The sequence below is a fragment of the Eschrichtius robustus genome, chromosome 3 (genome assembly GCF_028021215.1).
Source record: "Eschrichtius robustus isolate mEscRob2 chromosome 3, mEscRob2.pri, whole genome shotgun sequence".
NCBI lineage: Eukaryota > Metazoa > Chordata > Mammalia > Artiodactyla > Eschrichtiidae > Eschrichtius > Eschrichtius robustus.
Window position 1 is genome coordinate 28,746,878 of NC_090826.1, and position 22,668 is coordinate 28,769,545.

Consider the following 22,668-nt stretch of genomic DNA (forward strand, 5'->3'; position numbering starts at 1 on the left):
ACTTAGAGAAAGTATAATGGTCAAAAATACAGCGCAGGCCTTCCCTGGTGGCGCAGTGGTTAAGAATCCGCCTGCCAATGCAGGGGACACGGGTTTGAGCCCTGGTCCGGGAAGATCCCACATGCTGCGGAGCAACTAAGCCCGTGCACCACAACTACTGAGCCTGAGCTCTAGAGCCCGCGAGCCACAACTGAGCCTGCATGCCACAACTACTGAGGCCTGCATGCCTAGAGCCTGTGCTCTGCAACGAGAAGCCACCGCAATGAGAAGCCTGCACACCACAACGAAGAGTAGCCCCCACTCACCACAACTAGAGAAAGCCCGCATGCAGCAACAAAGACCCAACGCAGCCAAAAATAAATAAATAAATTTATATATAAAAAAAAAAATACAGCGCAGCCCAAAACTTTCACAATTACACCAAAAATTACAACCATTCTGCCTGAATACAAAAATTACTTTAGTGCCTCAGGATTGAAACACTAAAATTTTATGTTATATTACCACTGAAGGAAACCTTAGGAAATTAAAAATTGGCAAAAATTCATTTTCACTGGCTTTGCTTCACCCTGTTGACTTTTTCAGGGGATAAAGATCAACTTAGTTCCCTTGATTAAGCATTTCCTCCTAATGCCTTAGAACGGAACTTATGAAGCAGACTTGTTGTTAAGGCAACACTGTATAAATCTCCTTCCTATGAGTTGCTTTAAAAATAAAGATGCAGAATTCCCTGGCAGTCCAGTGGTTAGGACTTGGTGCTTTCATTGCTGTGGCCCCAGTTTGATCCCCGGTCAAGGAACTAAGATCCCATAAGCCGCATGGCACGGCCTAAATAAATAAATAAATAAATATTTAAAAAATAAAAATAAAGATGCTATCGAAATCACAGACAGAAATATCTGACCCACAATCACCCATTCAGAAGGCAAACAGTTATACAGATCCGACTCTTTCTTCCCAGTGGCCTCTGCTTGCTTGGCTCCTTGAACATTACTTAATTGAATCTAGGCACAGTGGAATTTGGCTCTCGAAAGAGCCTCAAAATACCCATAGGCTGGAGCTTATTGAAAAAAGGATTGAGAGACCAAGTCCTATGATTACAGGGACATTAACAGGATTATTATTTTTTTAACCTACAGTATTTAAAAGTCATGCCTCCCTCCTTTCTTTCCACGGAAAGGGAACACTTTGATCAAAATCTCTATTTCCCCGTCCTATCTCCAAGGACAGAAGAAAAGGGCCTCACCTGGGTATGGTGCTGAGGTGCTCTGGAAAGAGGCCTGGGGGGTAGGGGTGGCATAACTGTAGGAAGGAGCCACTGGCAGAGGGGTAGCAATTGAGATTTTCCCAGGGATTTTTACTTGCTGAATGGTAGGAGTAGCACCCGGGTCCTCTGATGCCTCAGGTTGAACTGGTACACTTGGCCAACCAGGAATCTTCGCAGTCAGATCTGTGGTTAAGGGATTAGAAATTGTATCTGTGTTGTGGACCTAGAGAAATGCAAAAATTCATTTGAATAGGCAAAGGTTATACAGCCAGTTTTTTAGGTCATGTCTCATGAAATAACTGCATGTTAAATTTTTTTTTTGAAAAATGCAAAACTGTCAAAAATATTAAAGAAGCTAATCTTACCACCCAAAATGGTGTTAAAATGTTGATATAAATCTTCCCAGTATTTTTTTTCTACGCGAAGAGTTTTGCTTAAAACAAAGTAGTAATAATTACACTATGTATACTTTTACCTTCTTTTCTCACTTAATATTTATATTCAATCTTTCTACAAATATGTATTAAGCACCTATTACAAAACAGGCCTGTGGATCCAAAATATAATTAAAACATAATCAACAAGTACATAATCTAGTGGGGAAAAAAGGACTAGAAACATAATAAGCCAAAATGGTAAATATACCTATAAGAGCTATGACTGAACCAAAGAAACTTCAGAGTACTTCTCTTTCTTGGAGAGAGGAAGCATGAGAAGAAGGATGGTTTAAATAAATAAATCAAGACCTTCTGGAGGTGGAGAGTCCTGAGATGCATTTTAAAGGGTAAACTAGGGGAGAGGCTGAGGGGAGAGATGAGTATAAGCACAAGAAATGAGATTAACATGGCTAGTGTTGGGAAATGAGAGTCATAAGCAAAGTGAGAGGCAGGGAGCAATAGAAGATGAGCTGGAAAGACAGTGAGGGGTCAGACTAAAGAAGACATTAGATGCTACTTTAAGAAGCCAGATGATGATGACAATTAAAGAGTTATATACAGGGAAGTGACAAGGTAGGTCAGGTTTTTGTTTTAAATGAATCATTCAGGTTGCTGCACAGTGTATGGGTTTGAAGAAGTAAGACAGCAGCAGGAATACCCCTTAGGAGGTTACTGCATTCATCCAAATGAGAAATGATGAGTGGTTAAACAGGGTGGTTGTATGGATTTTTAAAAATCAACTAATTGAAGTGTAATACACAAAATAAACTGCACACATTTAAAGTGTATAGGTCAATGAGTTTTGACAAGTGTATACACCCATGTAACCACAATCAAGAGAGAGAACATTTCTATCAGCCACAAAAATTGGTTCATGCCACAGACTAATTTCCAGTAATGAAATTATTAAATCAGTAATTAAAAAAACTCCCAATGAACAAAAGTCCAGGACCAGACAGCTTCACAGGTGAATTCTACAAAACATTTAAAGAAGAAGTAACACGTATCTTTCTCAAAATATTCCCAAAAATTGAAGAGAAAGGAACACTTTTGAACTCATTCTACAAGGCCAGTGTCACCCTGATACCAAAAACAGACAAAGCCACCACACAAAAAAAGAAAATTACAGACCAATATCACTGATGAACATAGATGCAAAAATTCTCAACAAAATACTAGTGTACCAAATTCAACATTACATGAAAAGGATCATACACCATGAGCAAGTGGGATTTATCTCAGCAATGCAAAGATGATTCAATATCCACAAATCAATCCATGTGATATACCACATTAACAAACTGAAGAATAAAAATCATATGATCATCTCAATAGATGCAGAAAAAGGTTCTGACAAAAATTCAACATCCATTTATGATAAAAACTCTCTAAAACTGGCTATAGACAGAACATACCTCAACATAATAAAGGCCATATATAACAAACCCACAGCCAACATCATACTCAACAAAAGACAAGGGTGCCCACTCACACTACTTTTATTCAACATAGCATTGGAAGTCCTAGCCACAGCAATCTGACAACAAAAGGAAATCAAAGGAATCCAAACTGGAAAAGAAGAAGTAAAACTGTCACTGTTTGCAGATGATATGACACTGTACATAGAAAATCCTAAAGACGCTACCAAAAAACTATTAGAACTAATAAATGAATTCAATAAAGTTACAGGATGCAAAATTAATACAGAGAAATCTGGTGCATCTCTATACACTCATAATGATCTATCAGAAAGATAAATTAAGAAAACAATCTCATTTACAAGTGCATCAAAAATAATGTAATACCTAGGAATAAATCTAAACAAAGAAGTAAAAGACTTATACTCTGAAAACTGTAAGACATTGATGAAAGAGAAAAGGGAGCCCTCGTACACTGTTGGTGGGAAGGTAAACTGGGGCCACCACTGTATAAAACAGTATGGAGGTTTCTCAAAGAACTAAAAATAGAACTTCCATACCCAGCAATTCCACTCCTGGGTATATATCCATAAAAACAAAAACAAGGGGCTTCCCTGGTGGCGCAGTGGTTGAGAATCTGCCTGCTAATGCAGGGGACACGGGTTCGAGCCCTGATCTGGGAAGATCCCACATGCCGCAGAGCAACTAGGCCCGTGAGCCACAATTACTGAGCCTACGCTCCACAACAAGAGAGGCCGCGATAGTGAGAGGCCCGCGCACCGCGATGAAGAGTGGCCCCCGCTTGCCGCAACTAGGGAAAGCCCTCCCACAGAAACGAAGACCCAACTCAGCCATAAATAAATAAAAACAAAACAAAACAAAACAAAAAACAAATTCGAAATGTTCAATGCAGCATTATTTGCAATGGCCAAGACATGGAAGCAACCTAAGTGTCCATCAACAGACGAACAGATAAAGAAGATGCGGTATATATATACAATGGAATACTACTCAGCCATAAAAAAGAATGAAATTTTGCCATCTGCAATAACATGGATAGACTTGGAGGATATTATGCTAAGTGAAATAAGTCAGACAGAGAAAGGCAAATATTGTGTGATATCACTTATACGTTTATGTGGAATCTAAAAAATAAACTAGTGAATATAACAAAAAATAAAGTCTCATAGATATAGAGAACAAACTAGTGGTTACCAGTGGGGAGAGGGAATGGGGGAGGAGCAAGACAGGGGTAGGGGATAAAGAGGTTCAAAATTCTATGTATTCTATGTATAAAATAAATAAGCTACAAGGATATATTGTACAACACAGGGAATATAGCCAATATTTTATAATAACTATAAATGGAGTATAACCTTTAAAATTGTGAATCACCTGAAACTTATACAATACTGTACATCAACTATACCTCAATAATAAATAAATACATAAATAAATATTATGAGGATAAAAAAAAGACATTGATAGGAATTCCCTGGCAGTCTAGTGGTTAAGACTCTGCACTTCCAGTGCTGGGGGCGTGGGTTCGATCCCTGATCAGGCAACTAAGATCCCACATGCAGCACGGTGTGGCCAAAAAAAAAAAAAAAAAAAGACATTGATGAAAGAAACTGAAGATGACAAACAAATGTAAAGATATCCCATGCTCATGGACTGGAAGAATTAATATTGTTAAAATAGCCATACTACCCAGAACAATCTACAGATTCAATGCAATCCTTATCAAAAACAGAACAAAACAAAAAACATTCATTTTTCACAGAACTAGAACAAATAATTCTAGTATTTGTACAGAAACACAAAGACCCTGGATAGCCAAAGCAATCTTGAGAAAGAAGAACAAAGCTGGAGGTATCATGCTCCCTGACTTAAAACTATACTACAAAGCTACAATAATCAAAACAATATGGTACTGGTACAAAAACAGATACACAGATCAATGGAACAGAACAGAGAGCCCAGAAATAAACCCATGCTTATATGATCAATTAATCTACAACAAAGGAGGCAAGAATATACAATGGGGAAAAGACAGCCTTTTCAATAAATGGTGTTGGGAGAACTGGACAGCTAAACACGAAAGAATGAAACTGGACTACTTAATCACACCACATATAAAATTAAACTCAAAACAGATTAAAGACTTAAATGTAATACCTGAAACCATAAAACTCCCTGAAGAAAACACAGGCGGTCAGCTATTTGACCTCAGTCTTTTTTTTTTTTAATTGGGGTATAGTTGGTTTACAATGTTGTGTAAGTTTCTGCTGTACAACAAAGTGAATCAGCTATATGTGTGTATATATATATCTATATATATATATCTATATCTATATATATATCTATATATATATATCTATATATATATATATATCCTTCCTCTTGGACTTCCCTCCCACCCCCCCATCCCACTCATCTAGGTCACCAAAGAACACCGAGCTGAGCTCCCTGTGCTATACAGCAGGTTCCACTAGCTATCTATTTTACACATGGTAGTGTATATATTGACATCGGTCTTAACATAATATTAATATTGATTTTTTTTGGATATGTCTCCTCAGGCAAGGGAAACAAAAGCAAAAATAAACAAATGGGACGACATCAAACTAAAAAGCTTTTGCACAGTAAAGGAAACCATCAACAAAATGAAAAGGCAGCCTACTGAATGAAAGAACATATTTGCAAGTGATATATCTGATAAGGGGTTTAATACCCAAAATATACAAATAACTCATACAACTCAACATAGAAAAAAAATCCAATTAAAAAATGTACAGAGGACCTGAATAGACATTTTTTCCAAAAAAGACATACAGATGGCCAACAGACACATGAAAAGAGGCTCAACATCACTAATCATCAGAGAAATGCAAATCAAACTGCAATGAGATACCACCTCACAACTGTCAGAATGGCTATCATCAAAAAGACAACAAATAGCAGGTGTTGGTGAGGATGTGAAGAAAAGAGAATCCTTGTGCACTGCTGACGGAATTGTAAATTGGTGCAGCCCTTATGAAAACCAGTATGGAGGTTCCTCAAAAAATTGAAAATAGAACTGCCATATAATCCAGCAATTTCATTTCTGTGTATTTACCCAAAGAAAATAAAAACACTAATTTGTGCCAACAAACACATGAAAGGACGCTCAACATCACTAATCATTAGAGAAATGCAAATCAAAACTGTAATGATGTATCACCTCACACCAGTCAGAATGGCCATCATCAAAAAATCTACAAACAATAAATGCTGGGGAGGGTGTGGAGAAAAGGGAACCCTCTTGCACTCTCGGTGGGAATGTAAATCGATACAGCCACTATGGAGAACAGTATGGAGGTTCCTTAAAAAACTAAAAATAGAACTACCATACAACCCAGCAATCCCACTACTGGGCATATACCCTGAGAAAACCATAATTCAAGAAGAGTCATGTACCACAATGTTCACTGCAGCTCTATTTAGAATAGCCAGGACATGGAAGCAACCTAAGTATCCATCGACAGATGAATGGATAAAGAAGATGTGGCACATATATACAATGGAATATTACTCACATAAAAAGAAACGAAATTGAGTTATTTGTAGTGAGGTGGATGGACCTAGAGACTGTCATACAGAGTGAAGTAAGTAAGAAAGAGAAAAACAAATACCGAATGCTAACACATACATATAGAATATGAAAAAAAAAAAAAAGGTTCTGAAGAACCTAGGTGCAGGACAGGAATAAAGATGCAGACGTAGAGAATGGACTTCAGGACACGGGGAGGGGGAAGGGTAAGCTGGGACAAAGTGAGTGGCATGGACATATATACACTACCAAATGTAAAATAGATAGCTAGTGGGAAGCAGCCGCATAGCAAAGGGAGATCAGCTCCATGCTTTGTGTCCACCTAGAGAGGTGGGATGGGGAGGGTGGGAGGGAGAAGCAAGAGGGAGGAGATATGGGGATATATGTATACATATAGCTGATTCACTTTGTTATACAGCAGCAACTAACACAACATTGTAAAGCAATTATATTCCAATAAAGATGTTAAAAAAAAACCCACTAATTTGAAAAGACATATGCACACCAATGTTCACTGCAGCATTCCTTACAACAGCCAAGTTATGAAAGCAACCTAAGTGTCCACTGATAGATGAATGAATGAATGAAGAAGTGGTATTATATATACAACGAAATATTACTCGGCCATAAAAAATGACATCTTGCCATTTGTGATAACATGGATACATCTAGAGGGTATTATACTAAGTGAAATAAGTCAGACAGAGAAAGGTTAGCATCATATGACCTCATTTATATGTGGAATCTAAAAAACAAACAGATAAACAAACAGACTCACAGATACAGAGAACAAACATATGGTTGCCAGAGGGAAGTGGGTTGAGGGGTGGGGGTGAAAAGGGTGAAAGGGATCAAGAGGTACAAACCTCCAGTTATAAAATAAATAAGCCACAGGGATGTAATATAAAGCATAAGGAATATGATCAATACTATTGTAATAACTTTGTATGAGGACAGTCTGTCACTAGACATATCGTTCCATAAAGTATGCAAATGTCAAATCACTATGTAATACACCCAAAACTAACGTAATACTATATGTCAACTATATTAAAAAAACAGTTGGTACATGCCCCTTTGCAGTATATTCCTGCCTCCAGCCCCAGGCTCAGACAACCACTGATTTGTTTTCTGTCACCATTAGTTAGTTTGGGCTTTTTTTGTACTTCATATAAAAGGAATCATATACAAACTATTTTTGTTTCTGGCTGCTTTCACTCAACATAACATTTTTAAGATTCATATCAGTATATCAATAGTTCACTCCTTGTTATTACCGAGTAGTATACCATTATAGAGATATACCAAAATTTCTTTATCCATTCATCTACTGATGGAGGTTTAAGTTGTTTTCAGTTCTCAGCTCTTATAAATAAAGCTGCTATAAATGTTAGAATACAAATGTTTCTATAAACATATTTTAATTTATCTTGGGTAAATTCTTAGAAATATTTATTGCTAATTACATATATGTTTAACTTTATAAGAATCGGTTAACTATTGTCCAAAGAAGCTGTACCATTTTGTATTTCCACATGCAATGTATGAGAGTTCCAGTTGTGCCACAAGTTCACCAATACTTAGTATTCTTGGTCTTTTTTCTTTTTCCTTTTTTTGTCATTCTCATGGTATCTCACTGAGATTTAACTTGTACTTTCCTGATGACTAATGAGGTTGAAAATTTTCTCATATGTTTATTGGCCAGACATATATTTTCTCTGAAGTTTATTCAAATCTTTGTCCATTTTTTTTACTTTATTAAGATATAATTGACATATAGTAAACTGAACATATTTAAAGTATACAATTTGATAAAATTTGACATGTGTGTACACTTATGAAACCATCACCACAATCAAAACAATGAACATATCCATCACTCCCAAAGATTCCTCACGCTCCTTTGTAGTCACTTCTCCTCCCCACTCCCACCTCCAAACAACCACTGCTCTGTTTCTTGTCACTACAGATTAGTTTGCATTTTCTAGAATTTTATATAAGTGGAATCACACAGTACATACTTTTTTTGTTGGTCTGGCTTCTTTCACTCAGCAAAATTATTTTGCTATTAATCTGTTGCTGTGTGTACCAACAGTTCTTTCCTTACAGTTGCTGAGTAACATTCTACTGAATGCTACAAGTGAATATACAAATATATTTATACAAATAAAATATACAAATATACAACTATATTTGAATATACAAATATATTTTTTCGTTCAGTAATGATGGACATTTGAGGTGATTCCAGCTTTTGGCTATGACAAATTGAGCTGCTATAGATATTCCTCTACAAGTCTTTGTATAAGCATATCCTTTCATTTCTCTTGGTTAAATATCTACAAGTAGAATGCTTGGTCATATGGAAGATGTACCTTTAACTTTTTAAAAAACTGCCAAACAATTTTCCAAAGTTGTGCCATTATATAGTCCCACCACCAGTGTGAGCATTCCAGGTTCTATAACCTTGCCAGAATTTGTTATAAGTCTTTTAATTTTAGCCATTTTAATTTGCATTTTTCTAATGGTGAATGATGTTGAGCACCTTTTCATGTACTTTCTGGACACCTGTATAACTTCTTTGGTAGACTATCTGTTGAAATCCTTTGTTTCATTATTAGTTTTCTAACTGAGTTACAAGAGCTCTTTGTATATTCTAGAAACAAGTCCTTTGTTAGGTATTTAATTTGGAAATACATTTTCCCAGTCTGTTGCTTGCCTTTTCATTTTTCTTAATGGTGTCTTTTAAACAGCAAAAGCTTGTAATTTTGATGAGTTCCAATTTATCAGTTCTTACTTTTATGGTTCACGATGTTAGTGACTTATTTATTTATGTATTTATTGACAAGATCACAAAAATGTTTTCCTGTTTTCTTCTACAAGTTTTATAGTTTTAGCTCTTAAATTTAGGCCTACAATCCATTTTGAGCTAGTTTTTCTGTATTGTATGAGGTAAGGGTCAAGGTTCATGTTTTTCCATATCACTATCCAATTGTTCCAGCACCATTTATTGAAAAGATTATCCTTTCCCACTGAATTGCCTGGACACATCAACTGGCCATATTTGTGTGCGTGTTTCTCTGGAGTCTATTCTGTTTCAGTGGTTTAATCTACCTTTACACCAATGCCACTGTATTTTTCCTAGCAGGCAAGTAACTTATCTGGATTTAATCTGTAGAGTTTGCTTCCCCTGCAATGTGCAGAAACTGATATCTCTTTGTAATTCTTGCAGCTACTTTTTCAGCCTGGTCCCCTGTAGGTTTTCTTGTGAATCTGGTAATTGGCCAAGAATTTGGCCATAGATTATACTCACATTCAGGGCCTGTTCTGACTGAGATTACTCCCTAATTTTTCAGTCTTAGAGTCTGTCCTCTGATACCTCAAGCAAATAAAACATCAGATTTCTGCCACCTGAGTTACACATGGTTGGGTAATGAATTCAGTTAAAAAAGCAGCAAACTCACAGAGCTCACCTGGTTTAGGTTCTGTCTTTCAAAGACAGGACTCTGCCTCTCTGATCTCTGTATGCTTTTTCACCAGGCCCTCTGGAATTTCTCCATGTAGGTGTAGTTTAGACGTTCAGCCAGGGGATTTTAGTGGGGTTTATGGTCAGGTTACGGGTTTCACCTTCTTCTGTGTTGTTGGGTTTTTTTTAACTTTCAAGAGCTCCTCCCCTTATGTTTCCAGGTAATTTTTCTACCCTGAACTCTGTTCTTTGCCACCATAAGAAAGTAAAACTGAGGTTTTCCACTGCCACTTTCCTCTGCTATGGGGGTTGATGAATGCCCTCAGGCAAAAATTTTAAAAAGCTGCAAACTCACAATTCTTATCATTTCCAGTTAGTGTTTTTCAAGAGTAAACTCTCCTCTAGCTTCTTTCTGCTTTTGGATACTTTCCACTTTATTTAAATATATTTTTTACATATTTTATAATTATTATCTGTGGGAAGGTTCAGGAGACTGCTTTACTCTCCACCATTACTGGAAATTCCCCCTGTGGGATGGATTTTAAAATATTAAGAATCTAATATTTATGAAGCTGAAATGTATCTTGGGCTTCAGGAAAAAAATCTAAGGTGAATCCCACGTTTCTACAAGGATATTAAAATCATTATTATGATTGGATTCCATATGTTCAAAAAGCTTTAGGAAAGACTGCATATATTAAGTAGAGACATGGAAGATATATTTTTAAAAGACCCAAATAAAGCTTCTGGAGATGAATATTACACTGTCTAAGGTGAAAAATACACTGTAAGAGATTTAATGGCAAAGTAGACAATGCAGAAGAAAACTCAAAGACATATCAACAGAAACTATTCAAAACAAAACACACAGAGAAAAAAAAAGACTGAAAAGAAATGAACAGAACATCAGCAAATTGTAGAACAAATTCAAGGGGCCAAAATGTTTCTAATTGAGTTCTCAAAGGAAGGAAGCACAGGGACTTCCCTGGTGGCGCAGTGGTTAAGAATCCGCCTGCCAGTGCTGGGGACACAGGTTCAATCCCTGGTCCAGGAAGATCTCACATGCTGTGGAGCAACTAAGCCCATGCACCACAACTACTGAGCCTGCGCTCTAGAGCCCATGAGCCACAACTACTGAAGTCCACGCACCTAGAGCCTGTGCTCCACAAGAAGAGAAGCCACCACGTTGAGAAGCCCGCACATTGCAACAAAGAGTAGCCCCCACTCGCTGCAACTAGATGAAGCCGATGCGCAGCAACAAAGACCCAACGCAGCCAAAAATTAATTTAATTAATTAAAAAAAATTTTTTTTAAAAAAGGAAGCACAGAAAAATATTTGAAGAAATAATTTCCACATATGATAATAACTATAATTTGAACCCAGATTTGAGAAGTTCAACAAGTTCCAAGTATAAGAAACATAAAGAAAACTACAAGTAGTAATATAATCAAATTTCTTAAAACAGTGATAAAGAGAAAATCTTAACAGGAGCAAGAGAAAAAAGACACATTATACATAGAGGAACAAATGTAAAAATTACAGCAGATTTCTCAATAAACACAAGCAAGAAGAGATTGCTATCATATAATATCTTTAAAGTACTGAAAGCAAAAAAAAACAAAAACAAAAACAGAAAACAACAAAAAAACCCCACAAAAAACCAAAATCCCTGCCAACTTAGATTTACTTAAATAGTGAAAATATTTTTCAAAGACTAAAGTGAAATACTGAATTTTCAGACATACAAAAGTTGAAAGAATTTATCGCCACAAACCTACACTACTTGAAATGATAAAGGAAGCCCTTCAAGATGTAGAAAAATGATACCAGACGGAAACCTGAATCTATACATAGTAATAAAGAGCACTGGTAATAGTAACTAACTCAGTGTATATTTTTCTTATTTTCAAATCTCTTTAAAAGATAATTGATCATAAAAGATAATTGACTGTTTAAAGCAAAAAAAGTAACAATATACTGTGGAGGCTATAACATATATAGAAGTAAAACGTATGATGACAATAGCACAAAGGCCAGGAAGAGAGAACGGAAGCATACTGTTGTAGGGTCTTTACACTATACATGAGCTAGTAAAATATCAGTTGAAGTTAGTGCTTGATAAGCTAAAGATGTATGCTACAAACTTCACAGCAACCGCTAACACGGTAACACGACATAAAGAATTATAACTATGTATTAATTTCTTTGTTGTTGCTGTAAAAAATTACCACACACGTTAGCAGCTTAAACCACACAAATTTATCATCTTAGAGTTCTATAAGCGAGAAACCCAACAAATACAGATCTCACTGGGCTATACCAAGTGGTTGGCAGGGATGTGCTCCTTTTTGGAGGCTTTAGGACAGAATCCATTTCCTAGTCTTTTCCAGTTTCCAGAGGCCAGGCACTCTCTTTGGCTCAAGGTCCCTTTCCTCCATCTTCAAAGCAAGTAATGTTACATTTCTCTGTGTCCTCCATACATCTTCCTCTTCTACTTTTAGAAGAAGGACCCTTGTGACTAAAATGGGCCTACTCAGAAAATATGATAATCTCCCTATTTTAGAGTCAGCTGTTTGAAAACCTTAATTCTCTCTGCAACCCTAATACCTCTTTGCCATGTAACGTGACATATTCACAGGTTCCTGGGATTAGGAAAGTGACATCCTTGGGGGTGAGGGGCGGGGGTCATTTTTTTGTTTTGTTAATTAATTAATTAGTTTATTTATTTGGCTACGTTGGGTCTTCGTGTTGCTGCACACGGGCTTTCTCTAGTTGTGGCGAGCAGGGGCTACTCTTCGTTTTGGTGTGTGGGCTTCTCATTGCGGTAGCTTCTCTTGTTGCAGAGCATGGGCTCTAGGCACACGGGCTTCAGTAGTTGTGGCGCGTGTGCTCAGCAGCTGTGGCTCATGGGCTCTAGAGCACAGGCTCAGTAGTTGTGGTGTACGAGCTTAGTTGCTCCATGGCATGTGCGACCTTCCCGAACCAGGGCTTGAACCCGTGTCCCCTGCATTGGCAGGCAGATTCTTAACCACTGAGCCACCAGGGAAGCCCGAGGTGTCATTTTTTAACTATCACAACTAATAAGTCAATAAAAAGAGGTAAAATGGAATGAAAAATAATTAATTCAAAGAAAAGCATAAAAATAGGGATAAATGAACAAAGAACACATGGGACAAACAGAAAACTAATACTAAGTAGGTAGATTTGAATCCCATCACATCAATAATCACATTAAATGGTCTAAACACTCCAAGTAATTGACAGAGATTGTCAGATTGGATAAAAAGTAACACCCAGCTCTACGAAGCCTATAAGAAAGCCACCTTAAATATAAAGACACAAATAGGTTAAAGGTAAAAGAATGGGAAAAGATATATCTTGCTAATACTAACCAAAGAAAGCCTGACTGGCTATATTAATATCAGACAAAATAGATTTCAGAGCAAATAATACTACCAGAGATAAAGAGGATAAATTTTATCATGATAAAGGGGTTAGTTCATCAAGAAGACACAACAATCCTAAACATTTATACATCAAATAATAGAACTTCAAAGTACATGAAGCAAAAGCTAATCTAACACTAAGGAGAAACATATATCTACAAATATAGTGTGATATTTCATCACCTCTCTAAATAACTGATAGAAATTAATAGAAAATAAGCATATAGAAGATCTGAAGAACACTAACCAATTTGATCTAATTGACATTTATATAACACTTGCCCAACAATAATAGGATACATATTCTTTTCACGTGCACTTGGAACATTTACCAAGATAGACCATATTCTCAGCATTGAAACAGGTCTCAATAAATTTAAAGAGATTCAAGTCATACAATGTTCACTGGCTACAATGGCATTAAATTACCAATCAATAATACAACAACATCTGGAAAATCCCCCAAAACATTTGGAAACTACATAATATACTTCTAAATAATCCAAAAGTCAAAGTAGTAGTCAAAGGGGAAATTTAAAAGTATTTTGATCTGAATAAACTGTAAACACAATATCAAAATCTGTAGGATGTGGCTAAAACTATACTTAGAGGGAAATTTATAGCACTACAATACCCATGTTAGAAAAGAAGGAAGCCTCAAATCAACAACCTCAGATTACACCTTAAGAAACTAGAAAAGAGCAAATGAAATCCAAATTAAATAGCAGAAATGAAACAATAAAAATTAGACAGAAATCAATAAAATAGAAAATAGAAAAGCAATAGAGAAAAAGAAATGAAACCAAAGATTGTCTTTGAGAAAACCTAGCCAGTCTGATCAGAAGGAGGGAGAGATCCATTTCTTAGCCTTTTCCAGTTTCTACAGGCCACGTACTCTTCTTGGCTAATGGTCCCCTTCCTCCATCTTCCAAGCAAGCAATGTTACACCTCTCTGTGTCCTTCCATAGTTACATCTTCCTAAGATACAATAAGTAATTGTATTGCTATACACTAGCAACAAACAGAAACTGAATTTTTAAAAATATCAATTATAATAGTATCAAAAATGAAATACTTAGGGATAATTCTGACAAAAGATGCATAAAATCTGTACCCTGAAACACACTGCTGAGAGAAGTTAAAGATGACTTAAACAAATGGAAAGATATACTGTGTTCATGGATCAGTAGACAGACTCACTATTATTATAAGGCTATGAATTCTCCCCAGATTGATCTACAGCCTTAACACAACCCCAATCAAAATCCCAGAAAGCTTTTTAACAAGAAATTGACAAGATGATTCTAAAATGTATATGGAAATATAAAGGACTTAGAAGAGCCAAAACAATTTTGATAACAAAGAACAAAACTGTAAGATTTACATTATCTGATTTAAAGACTTATTACAAAGCTATAGTTAACAAGACAGTGTGGTATTGATGTCAATATAGACAAATAAATCAGTGGAACCAAATAGTGTCCATAAATAGATTCATAAACATATGGTTAACTGATTTTCAATAAAAGTGACAAGCAATTCACTTGCTTGAAAATGGATGGTAAAAATACGGTGCTAGCACAATTTGATACTCATATGCCAAAAAACAAAACAAAACCCTCCCATCCACAGCTCTCTCCATGCACAAAAAAAATTCTAGACCTAAATTTAAAACCTAAAACCATAAAACCTTTAGAAAACTTAGGAGACCTCTTTCTTAGATACAATATCAAAAGCATGATCCATAAAAAAAAATTGATACACTGGACATCATCAAAATTAATATCTGCTCCTCAAAAGACACTGCTTACAAAATGTCCATTGACAGATGAATGCATAAAGAAGATGTATACAATGGAATACTACTCAGCCATAAAAAGAACAAAATCATGCCATTTGTAGCAACATGGATACAACTAGAGATTATCATACTCAAGTGAAGCAAGTCAGAAAGAGAAATACAAACACCAAATGATATCACTTATATGTGGAACCTAAAATATGGCAAAAATGAACCTATCTATAAAACAGAAACAGACTCACAGACATAGAGATCAGACTTGTGGTTGCCAAGGGGAAGGCACGGAGGGAGAGGGATGAACTGGGAGTTTGAGGTTGGCAGATGCAAACTATTACATTTAGAATGGATAAACAAGGTTCTACTGTATAGCACAGGGAGCTATATCCAGTCTCCTGGGATAAACCATAATGGAAAAGAATATTAAAAAAAGAATGTATCTATCTAGCTATCTATATCTGTACATATATAGATAGATAGATATGTAAAACTGAGTCACTTCGCTGTATAGCAGAGATTGGCACAACACTGTAAATCAACAATATTTCAATTTAAAAGTCAATTTAAAAAAAAAGACACTGCTTACAGAATGAAAAGCAAGTCACAGGCTGAGAGAGAATATTTGTAAATCCCTTATCTGATAAATGACTTACATGCAAAATATATATGTGTGTATATATATATATGAAAACAGCCCAATTATTTTTAATGGGGGAAAATATGAACACTTTACCAAAAACATATGGATGGCAAATAAGCATATGAAAAGATGTTCAACATCATTAGTATTTAGGGAAATGCAAATCAAAACCATAATGAGAATATGGGGATATAGGTATACATATAGCTGATTCACTTTGTTATACAGCAGGAACTAACACAAAACTGTAAAGCAATTATAATCCAATAAAGATGTTAAAAAATAAATAAATAAAATAAAATGGCACTATAGAGATACCACAAGGGAATAATGAAAGAAGCATTAAAAGTACTAAAAAGCAAAGCTTAAAAAAAAAAAAAAAAGAGATACTATTACACACCTATTGCAATATCTAAAATGAGAAAGACTCACCATACCAAGTGATGGTGAGAATGCAGAGCAACTGGAACTTTCATACATTACTAATGGGAATGTAAAATGGTACAACTGTTTGGGAAACAGTTTGGCAATTTCTTAAAATATTAAATATAGACCTATAATATGACCCAGCTATTCCACTCCCAGGTATTTGACCAAGAGAAATTTAAACATATGTCCATACAAAGACCACACAAATGTTCACAGCAGCTTAAAAAATCTGGAAACAACCCAAATGTCCATCAACAGGTGAACAGATAAACAAACTATGACATGTCCATACAATGGAACACTATTCAGTAATTAAAAGAACCAACTACTGACACATACTACAACAACGATGAACATCAAGACATTATGCTAAGTGAAAGAAGCCAGACACAGAAGACTACATGTTGCATGGTTCCATTCACATGAAAAGTCCAGAAAAGGCAAAATTTACAGAGACAGCAGATTAGGGGATACCTGGGGTTAGGGGTGGGAGTAGGAATGGCACAAGGGAACTTTTGGGCAAATGAGCACCAGGGAAGTTTTGGGGGTTATGGAAATGTTAACTAACTGGTTGTGGTTACGATATACAACTCTATACATTTACTAAATTGACTGAATTGTACACTTATAAGGAATGGGTTTTATGGTACGTAAATTATACCTCAATAAAATTGTTAAAAAGAAGAGTACAGAGGGGACTTCCCTGGTGGCGCAGTGGTTAAGAATCTGCCTGCCAATGCAGGGGACACGGGTTCGAGCCCTGGTCCGGGAAGATCCCACATGCCACGGAGCAACTAAGCCCGTGCGCCACAACTACTGAGCCTGCGCTCTAGAGCCTGCGAGCCACAACTACTGAGCCTGTGTGCCACAACTACTGAGCCCACGTGCCACAACTACTGAAGCCCGCACGCCTAGAGCCCATGCTCTGCAACAAGAGAAGCCACCGCAATGAGAAGTCCGTGCACCACAACGAAGAGTAGCCCACGCTTGCTGCAACTAGAGAAAGCCTGCACGCAGCAACGAAGACCCAAAGCAGCCAAAAATAAAAAAATAAAATAAATTTATAAAAAAAAGAGTACATAATGTAAATATGATTCTGTTTATTTAAAAACCCTAGAAAATCTATAATAACCTAAAGCAGATCAGTGGTTGCCTAGGAATAAGGGAGGGAGTGGGAAAGACATTACAAAGGGACAAGAGAAAATTTGGGGGGTAATGATATGTTATCTTTTTTGTGGTGATGGTTTTATGGGTATATACATATGTCAAAAATAATCAAATTGTACTCTTTAACATATACAGTTTAGGGAATTCCCTAGTGGTCCAGTGGTTAGGACTCTGCGCTTCCACTGCAGGAGGCACAGGTTTGATCCCTGGTCAGGGAACAAAGATCCCGCAAGCTGCACAGCGTGGCCAATAAATAAACAAATAAACCATTAAAAAAAAAACATGTAAAGTTTATGATATGTCAATTATACTTCAATAAAGCTGCTTTTAAAAAGTATGGTATCCACAGAAAAGCAAACATTCCATTCAGTGTAGCTGGAGTGGAAAGTAGAAAGGAGTAACAAAAGAGCCATTCATGCAGCCAAAAATGTATTGTTAATGGCTGCACTATGTCACTTTCCCCTTATTAGATTGACTGCTTCCACTTTTTAATTAAATAAATACCAGCTCACCATTGTGAGTGAAGCTCCTTCTTTATTAAGGAATTACTGCTTTAGAATAAATTCCCAGAAGTAGAAGCAAAGGAATATTTTTAAGTAGGGCAGGCAGATTTATATTTTTAAAGAAAGTTTGTTTATTATTATTATTATTTAGTTATTTTTAAAGAAATAGGAAAAGGAGATATGGAGCAAATTATTTTACTTTAGAAACTATGAAGTAATACTGAAAATTTTCAGAAATGGTATAGGGTCAGGGAGACTTGGGTGGAATTTCCTTGGGACAATTTTTTCTGGCACTTGACAGAAATCATAAAAACTAATCCAATTGTGAACAAACCATAAGTCATAAATCATGCCCCAGATGGATACACCTGTTTTTTCTTCAAGGAAGCTTTATTTAGAATGATGCGGCTTCCCTGGTGGCGCAGTGGTTGAGAATCTGCCTGCCAATGCAGGGGACACAGGTTCGAGCCCTGGTCTGGGAAGATCCCACATGCCGCACAGCAACTGGGCCCGTGAGCCACAATTACTGAGCCTGCGCGTCTGGAGCCTGTGTTCCGCAACAAGAGAGGCCACGATAGTGAGAGGCCCGTGCACCGCGATGAAGAGTGGCCCCCGCTTGCCACAACTAGAGAAAGCCCTCGCACAGAAACGAAGACCCAACACAGCCATAAATAAAAATAAATAAATAAAATTAAAAAAAAAAAAAAAGAATGATGAAAGGTTTCTATTCACATTCTTTTTCTCCATCTCTTCATTTCTCTCTCCCTCCTTCTCCCTCTTCCTCCTCTCTCCTTCTTCCCTGCCTCCACTCTGGGGCTACCCTCTCCAAATACAGCAAGCCAGCCCCAGTGATTAATACCATAATTCAAAATGACAAAAAATATCCTCCATCATGAGCTATTCTGTTTTGAGTAGGAGCCTGCAGGGCACACACAGGATGTTCATGCTTATCCAGGTAGTATCACCACAGACCAGGTAGGAGCCCTCCTTGGTAAGACACATGCTACACTAGTGCCTACTTAATATTAAAAAATGACTCACAAAAATTCAGCTTTCAACATATTTTTATTTGAGACACAATTGTATTAAAATAAAACAAGGGACTTCCCTGGTGGCGCAGTGGTTAAGAATCCACCTGCCAATGCAGGGAACACGGGTTTGATCTCTGGTCCAGGAAGATCCCACATGCCGTGGAGCAACTAAGCCCATGCACCACAACTACTGAGCCTGCGCTCTAGAGCCCGTGAGCCACAACTACTGAAGCCCTCATGCCCTAGAGCCCGCGCACACAACTACTGAGCCCACGTGCTGCAACTACTGAAGCCCACACACCTAGAGTCCGTGCTCTGCAACAGGAGAAGCCACCGCAATGAGAAACCCGTGCACTGCAACGAAGAGTAGCTCCCACTCGCTGCAACTAGAGGAAGCCTGCATGTAGCAATGAAGACTCAATGCAGCCAAAAACAAAACAAAACTATTATTGTCACTAACAAAAATCCTACTAGAGGAAAGACAGTATCTTTCTGCAGTAGCAAAGCCAGTGGAGCTGAATGATACATCCCAACCCAATTCTCAATAACATCCCAACCCATATTCTCAGAATATGGCAGGGTTTATCTTTGTAATAGTTAGTTACAAAGTTATGTCTTCTCAGAATCTCCTTGAGAAACTAAGACCACCCATGAAAGGAGAAAGGGGGAGGGAAGACAGGAGTGTTAACTAAGATATGGCTGGTTTTGAGACTGTTTTTCCTATGGCTCAAGTTCTGCCAATTAGCAAGGAGCTGTTAATGGATCCACAACAAAACCCTCTTCACTTCATAACTTAACTTACAAAGTAGTCAACAAACACATTTTCAAATTCATTTCAAACAGTAAAAAAAAACAGATAATCACATCAACAAAAGACAAAAAGCACATGATCATCTCAATAGATGCAGAAAAAGCATTTGATAAAATTCAACATCCATTCATGATAAAAACTCCTACCAAAGTGGATATAAAGGGAACATATCTCAACATAATAAAAGCCACTTATGACAAACCCACAGCCAACATAATACTAAACAGTAAAAAGCTGAAAGCCTTCCCGCTAAATTCTGGAACAAGACAAGGATGCCCACTCTCATCACTCTATTCAAATATATTGGAAGTCCTAGCCACAGCAATCAGACAAGAAAAAGAAATAACACGTATCCAAATTGGTAGGGAAGAGGTAAAATTGTTATTATATGCAGGTGACATAATACTCTATATAGAAAACCCTGAAGACTCCACACAAAAACTATTAGAACTGATAAATGAATTCAGCAAAGTAGCAGGATACAAGATTAATATACAGAAATCTGTTGCATTTCTTTACACTAACAATGAAATTATCAGAAAGAGAAGTTTAAAAAATCCCATTTAAAATCACATCATGTGAAGACCAGATACTATAAAACTCTTAGAGGAAAACATAGGAAGAACACTCTCTGACATAAATTGCAGCAAGATCTTTTTTGATCCACCTCCTAGAGTAATGAAAATAAAAATAAAAATAAACAAATGGGACCTAATGAAACTTAAAGGCTTTTGCATAGCAAAGGAAACCATAAACACAGCGAAAAGACAACCCACAGAATGGGAGAAAATATTTGCAAACGAAGCAAACAACAAGGGATTAATCTCCAAAATATACAAACAGCTCATACAGCTCAATATCAAAAAAAAACAAACAACCCAATCAAAAAATGGGCAGAAGACCTAAACAGACACTTCTCCAAAGAAGACAAACAGATGGCCAACAGGCACATGAAAAGATGCTCCACATAGCTAATTATTAGAGAAATGCAAATCAAAACTACAATGAGGTATCACCTCACACCAGTCAGAATGGCCATCATCAAAACTCTAAAATAATAAATGCTGGAGAGGGTGTGAAGAAAAGGGAACCCTCCTACACTGTTGGGGGGGGGATGTAAATTGGTGCAGCCACTACAGAGAGCAGTATGGAGGTTCCTTAAAAAACTAAAAATAGAACTACCATATGATCCAGCAATCCCACTCCTGGGCAGATATCTGGAGAAAACCATAATTCAAGAAGATACATGCACCCCAGTGTTCACTGCAGCACTATTTACAATAGCCAGAACATGGAAGCAACCTAAATGTCCATCGATAGATGAATGGATAAAGAAGATGTGGTACATATATACAATGGAATATTACTCAGCCATAAAAAAAGAACAAAATAATGCCATTTGCAGCAAACATGGATGGACCTAGAGATTGTCATACTGAGTGAAATAAGTCAGACACAGAAAGACAAGTATCATATGATGTCACTTATATGTGGAATGGAATCTAAAAAAAAGGGTACAAATGAACTTATTTACAATACAGAAGTACAGTCACGGATATAGAAAACAAACTTATGGTTACCAGGGGATGGGGAGGGGGATAAACTGGGAGATTGGGATTGACATATATACAACATCTTATAATAAACTATAATGGAAAAGAATTTTAAAAAGAATGTAGATACATATATTTTTATATATATATATATGTATAGATATATACATTTATACATAACCAACTCACTTTGCTGTACACCTGAAACTAACATGATAAATCAACTGTACTTCAATAAAAAAAAAAAAAACCCATATAATCAGATAAAAGAACCAGAAGATGTAGAAGATTAGAGGAGAAAGTGTGCAGGTATAGTGAGAAAAAAATAAGGAAAAAGTATTATGGTTCAGGCACTAATACTTTTGAAAAAGGAAAAGTACAATAGCAGGGATTTTTGCATACCCACACACAACAAGGAAACAGGCTGCCCAGTTTTTCTCTTGATGCAACAAGCCACTCATGTAAGATTAGAAAGGCGGGGGTTGGGGGGTGTTGAGGGAGCACTTAGTGAATATATGCACACAGTACAGGAAGGGCCTAGGTCAGTGACGGGTGAGAAACCCACAAAACTTGTCCAGGCCAGAGGGCTGGAAGGGGGTCTGGGGCTGAAAAATCTTTGGTGTCTGCTGCTCAGATAACTGAGAATGAGAATCTGGAGAAAACTAGGTCCTGAGAGATTCCAAATTTGTCAGGAAGTAATAATAGCCAGAAGAATAAATGAACCCTTGGCAAAAATTTCACAAGCCTAAAGGATTAAAGGGAAGATTTTAAAACAAAAACCAAAAGAAAGCAACCAAGCAAAAAACCTTAAAAAACAAACCAAAACAAAACAAAAATATAGATGAAGGGAAAGAGAACTGCTTGGGTTTCTGTCCTTGGTTATGCAAGGCTCTTCTCTGTTGCTGCCCACACCCCACGCCTCTACCTTGGGGTAAGAGGTAAGTAAGTTCCAACCTTCTGTAAAGTCAGCACAAGAGTTTTCCTTGGGGATAAAAGGCAGCAGAGAGGTGTCCAAGAGCTTGGCCCACTTATCCTTCTCAGTCATCTGTTCTACAGAAAGCCACCGGCTTGCAGGGGTTGAAATGCTGTAATATTGACTAGAAACGGGG

At 36.9% G+C, this 22,668-nt stretch overlaps 1 protein-coding gene across 4 annotated transcripts in view; it reads right to left on the minus strand.

Annotated features, from left to right (window-relative positions):
- Nucleotides 1–22,668, minus strand: part of KIAA0319L (KIAA0319 like) — a 110,393-nt gene that overhangs the window by 40,527 nt on the left and 47,198 nt on the right. For all 4 annotated transcript variants that reach the window (XM_068539489.1, XM_068539488.1, XM_068539490.1 and 1 more), the window contains exon 4: nucleotides 1,247–1,490. In XM_068539489.1, the coding sequence (XP_068395590.1) occupies nucleotides 1,247–1,490 (244 nt within the window). The remainder of the gene's footprint in view (nucleotides 1–1,246; nucleotides 1,491–22,668) is intronic.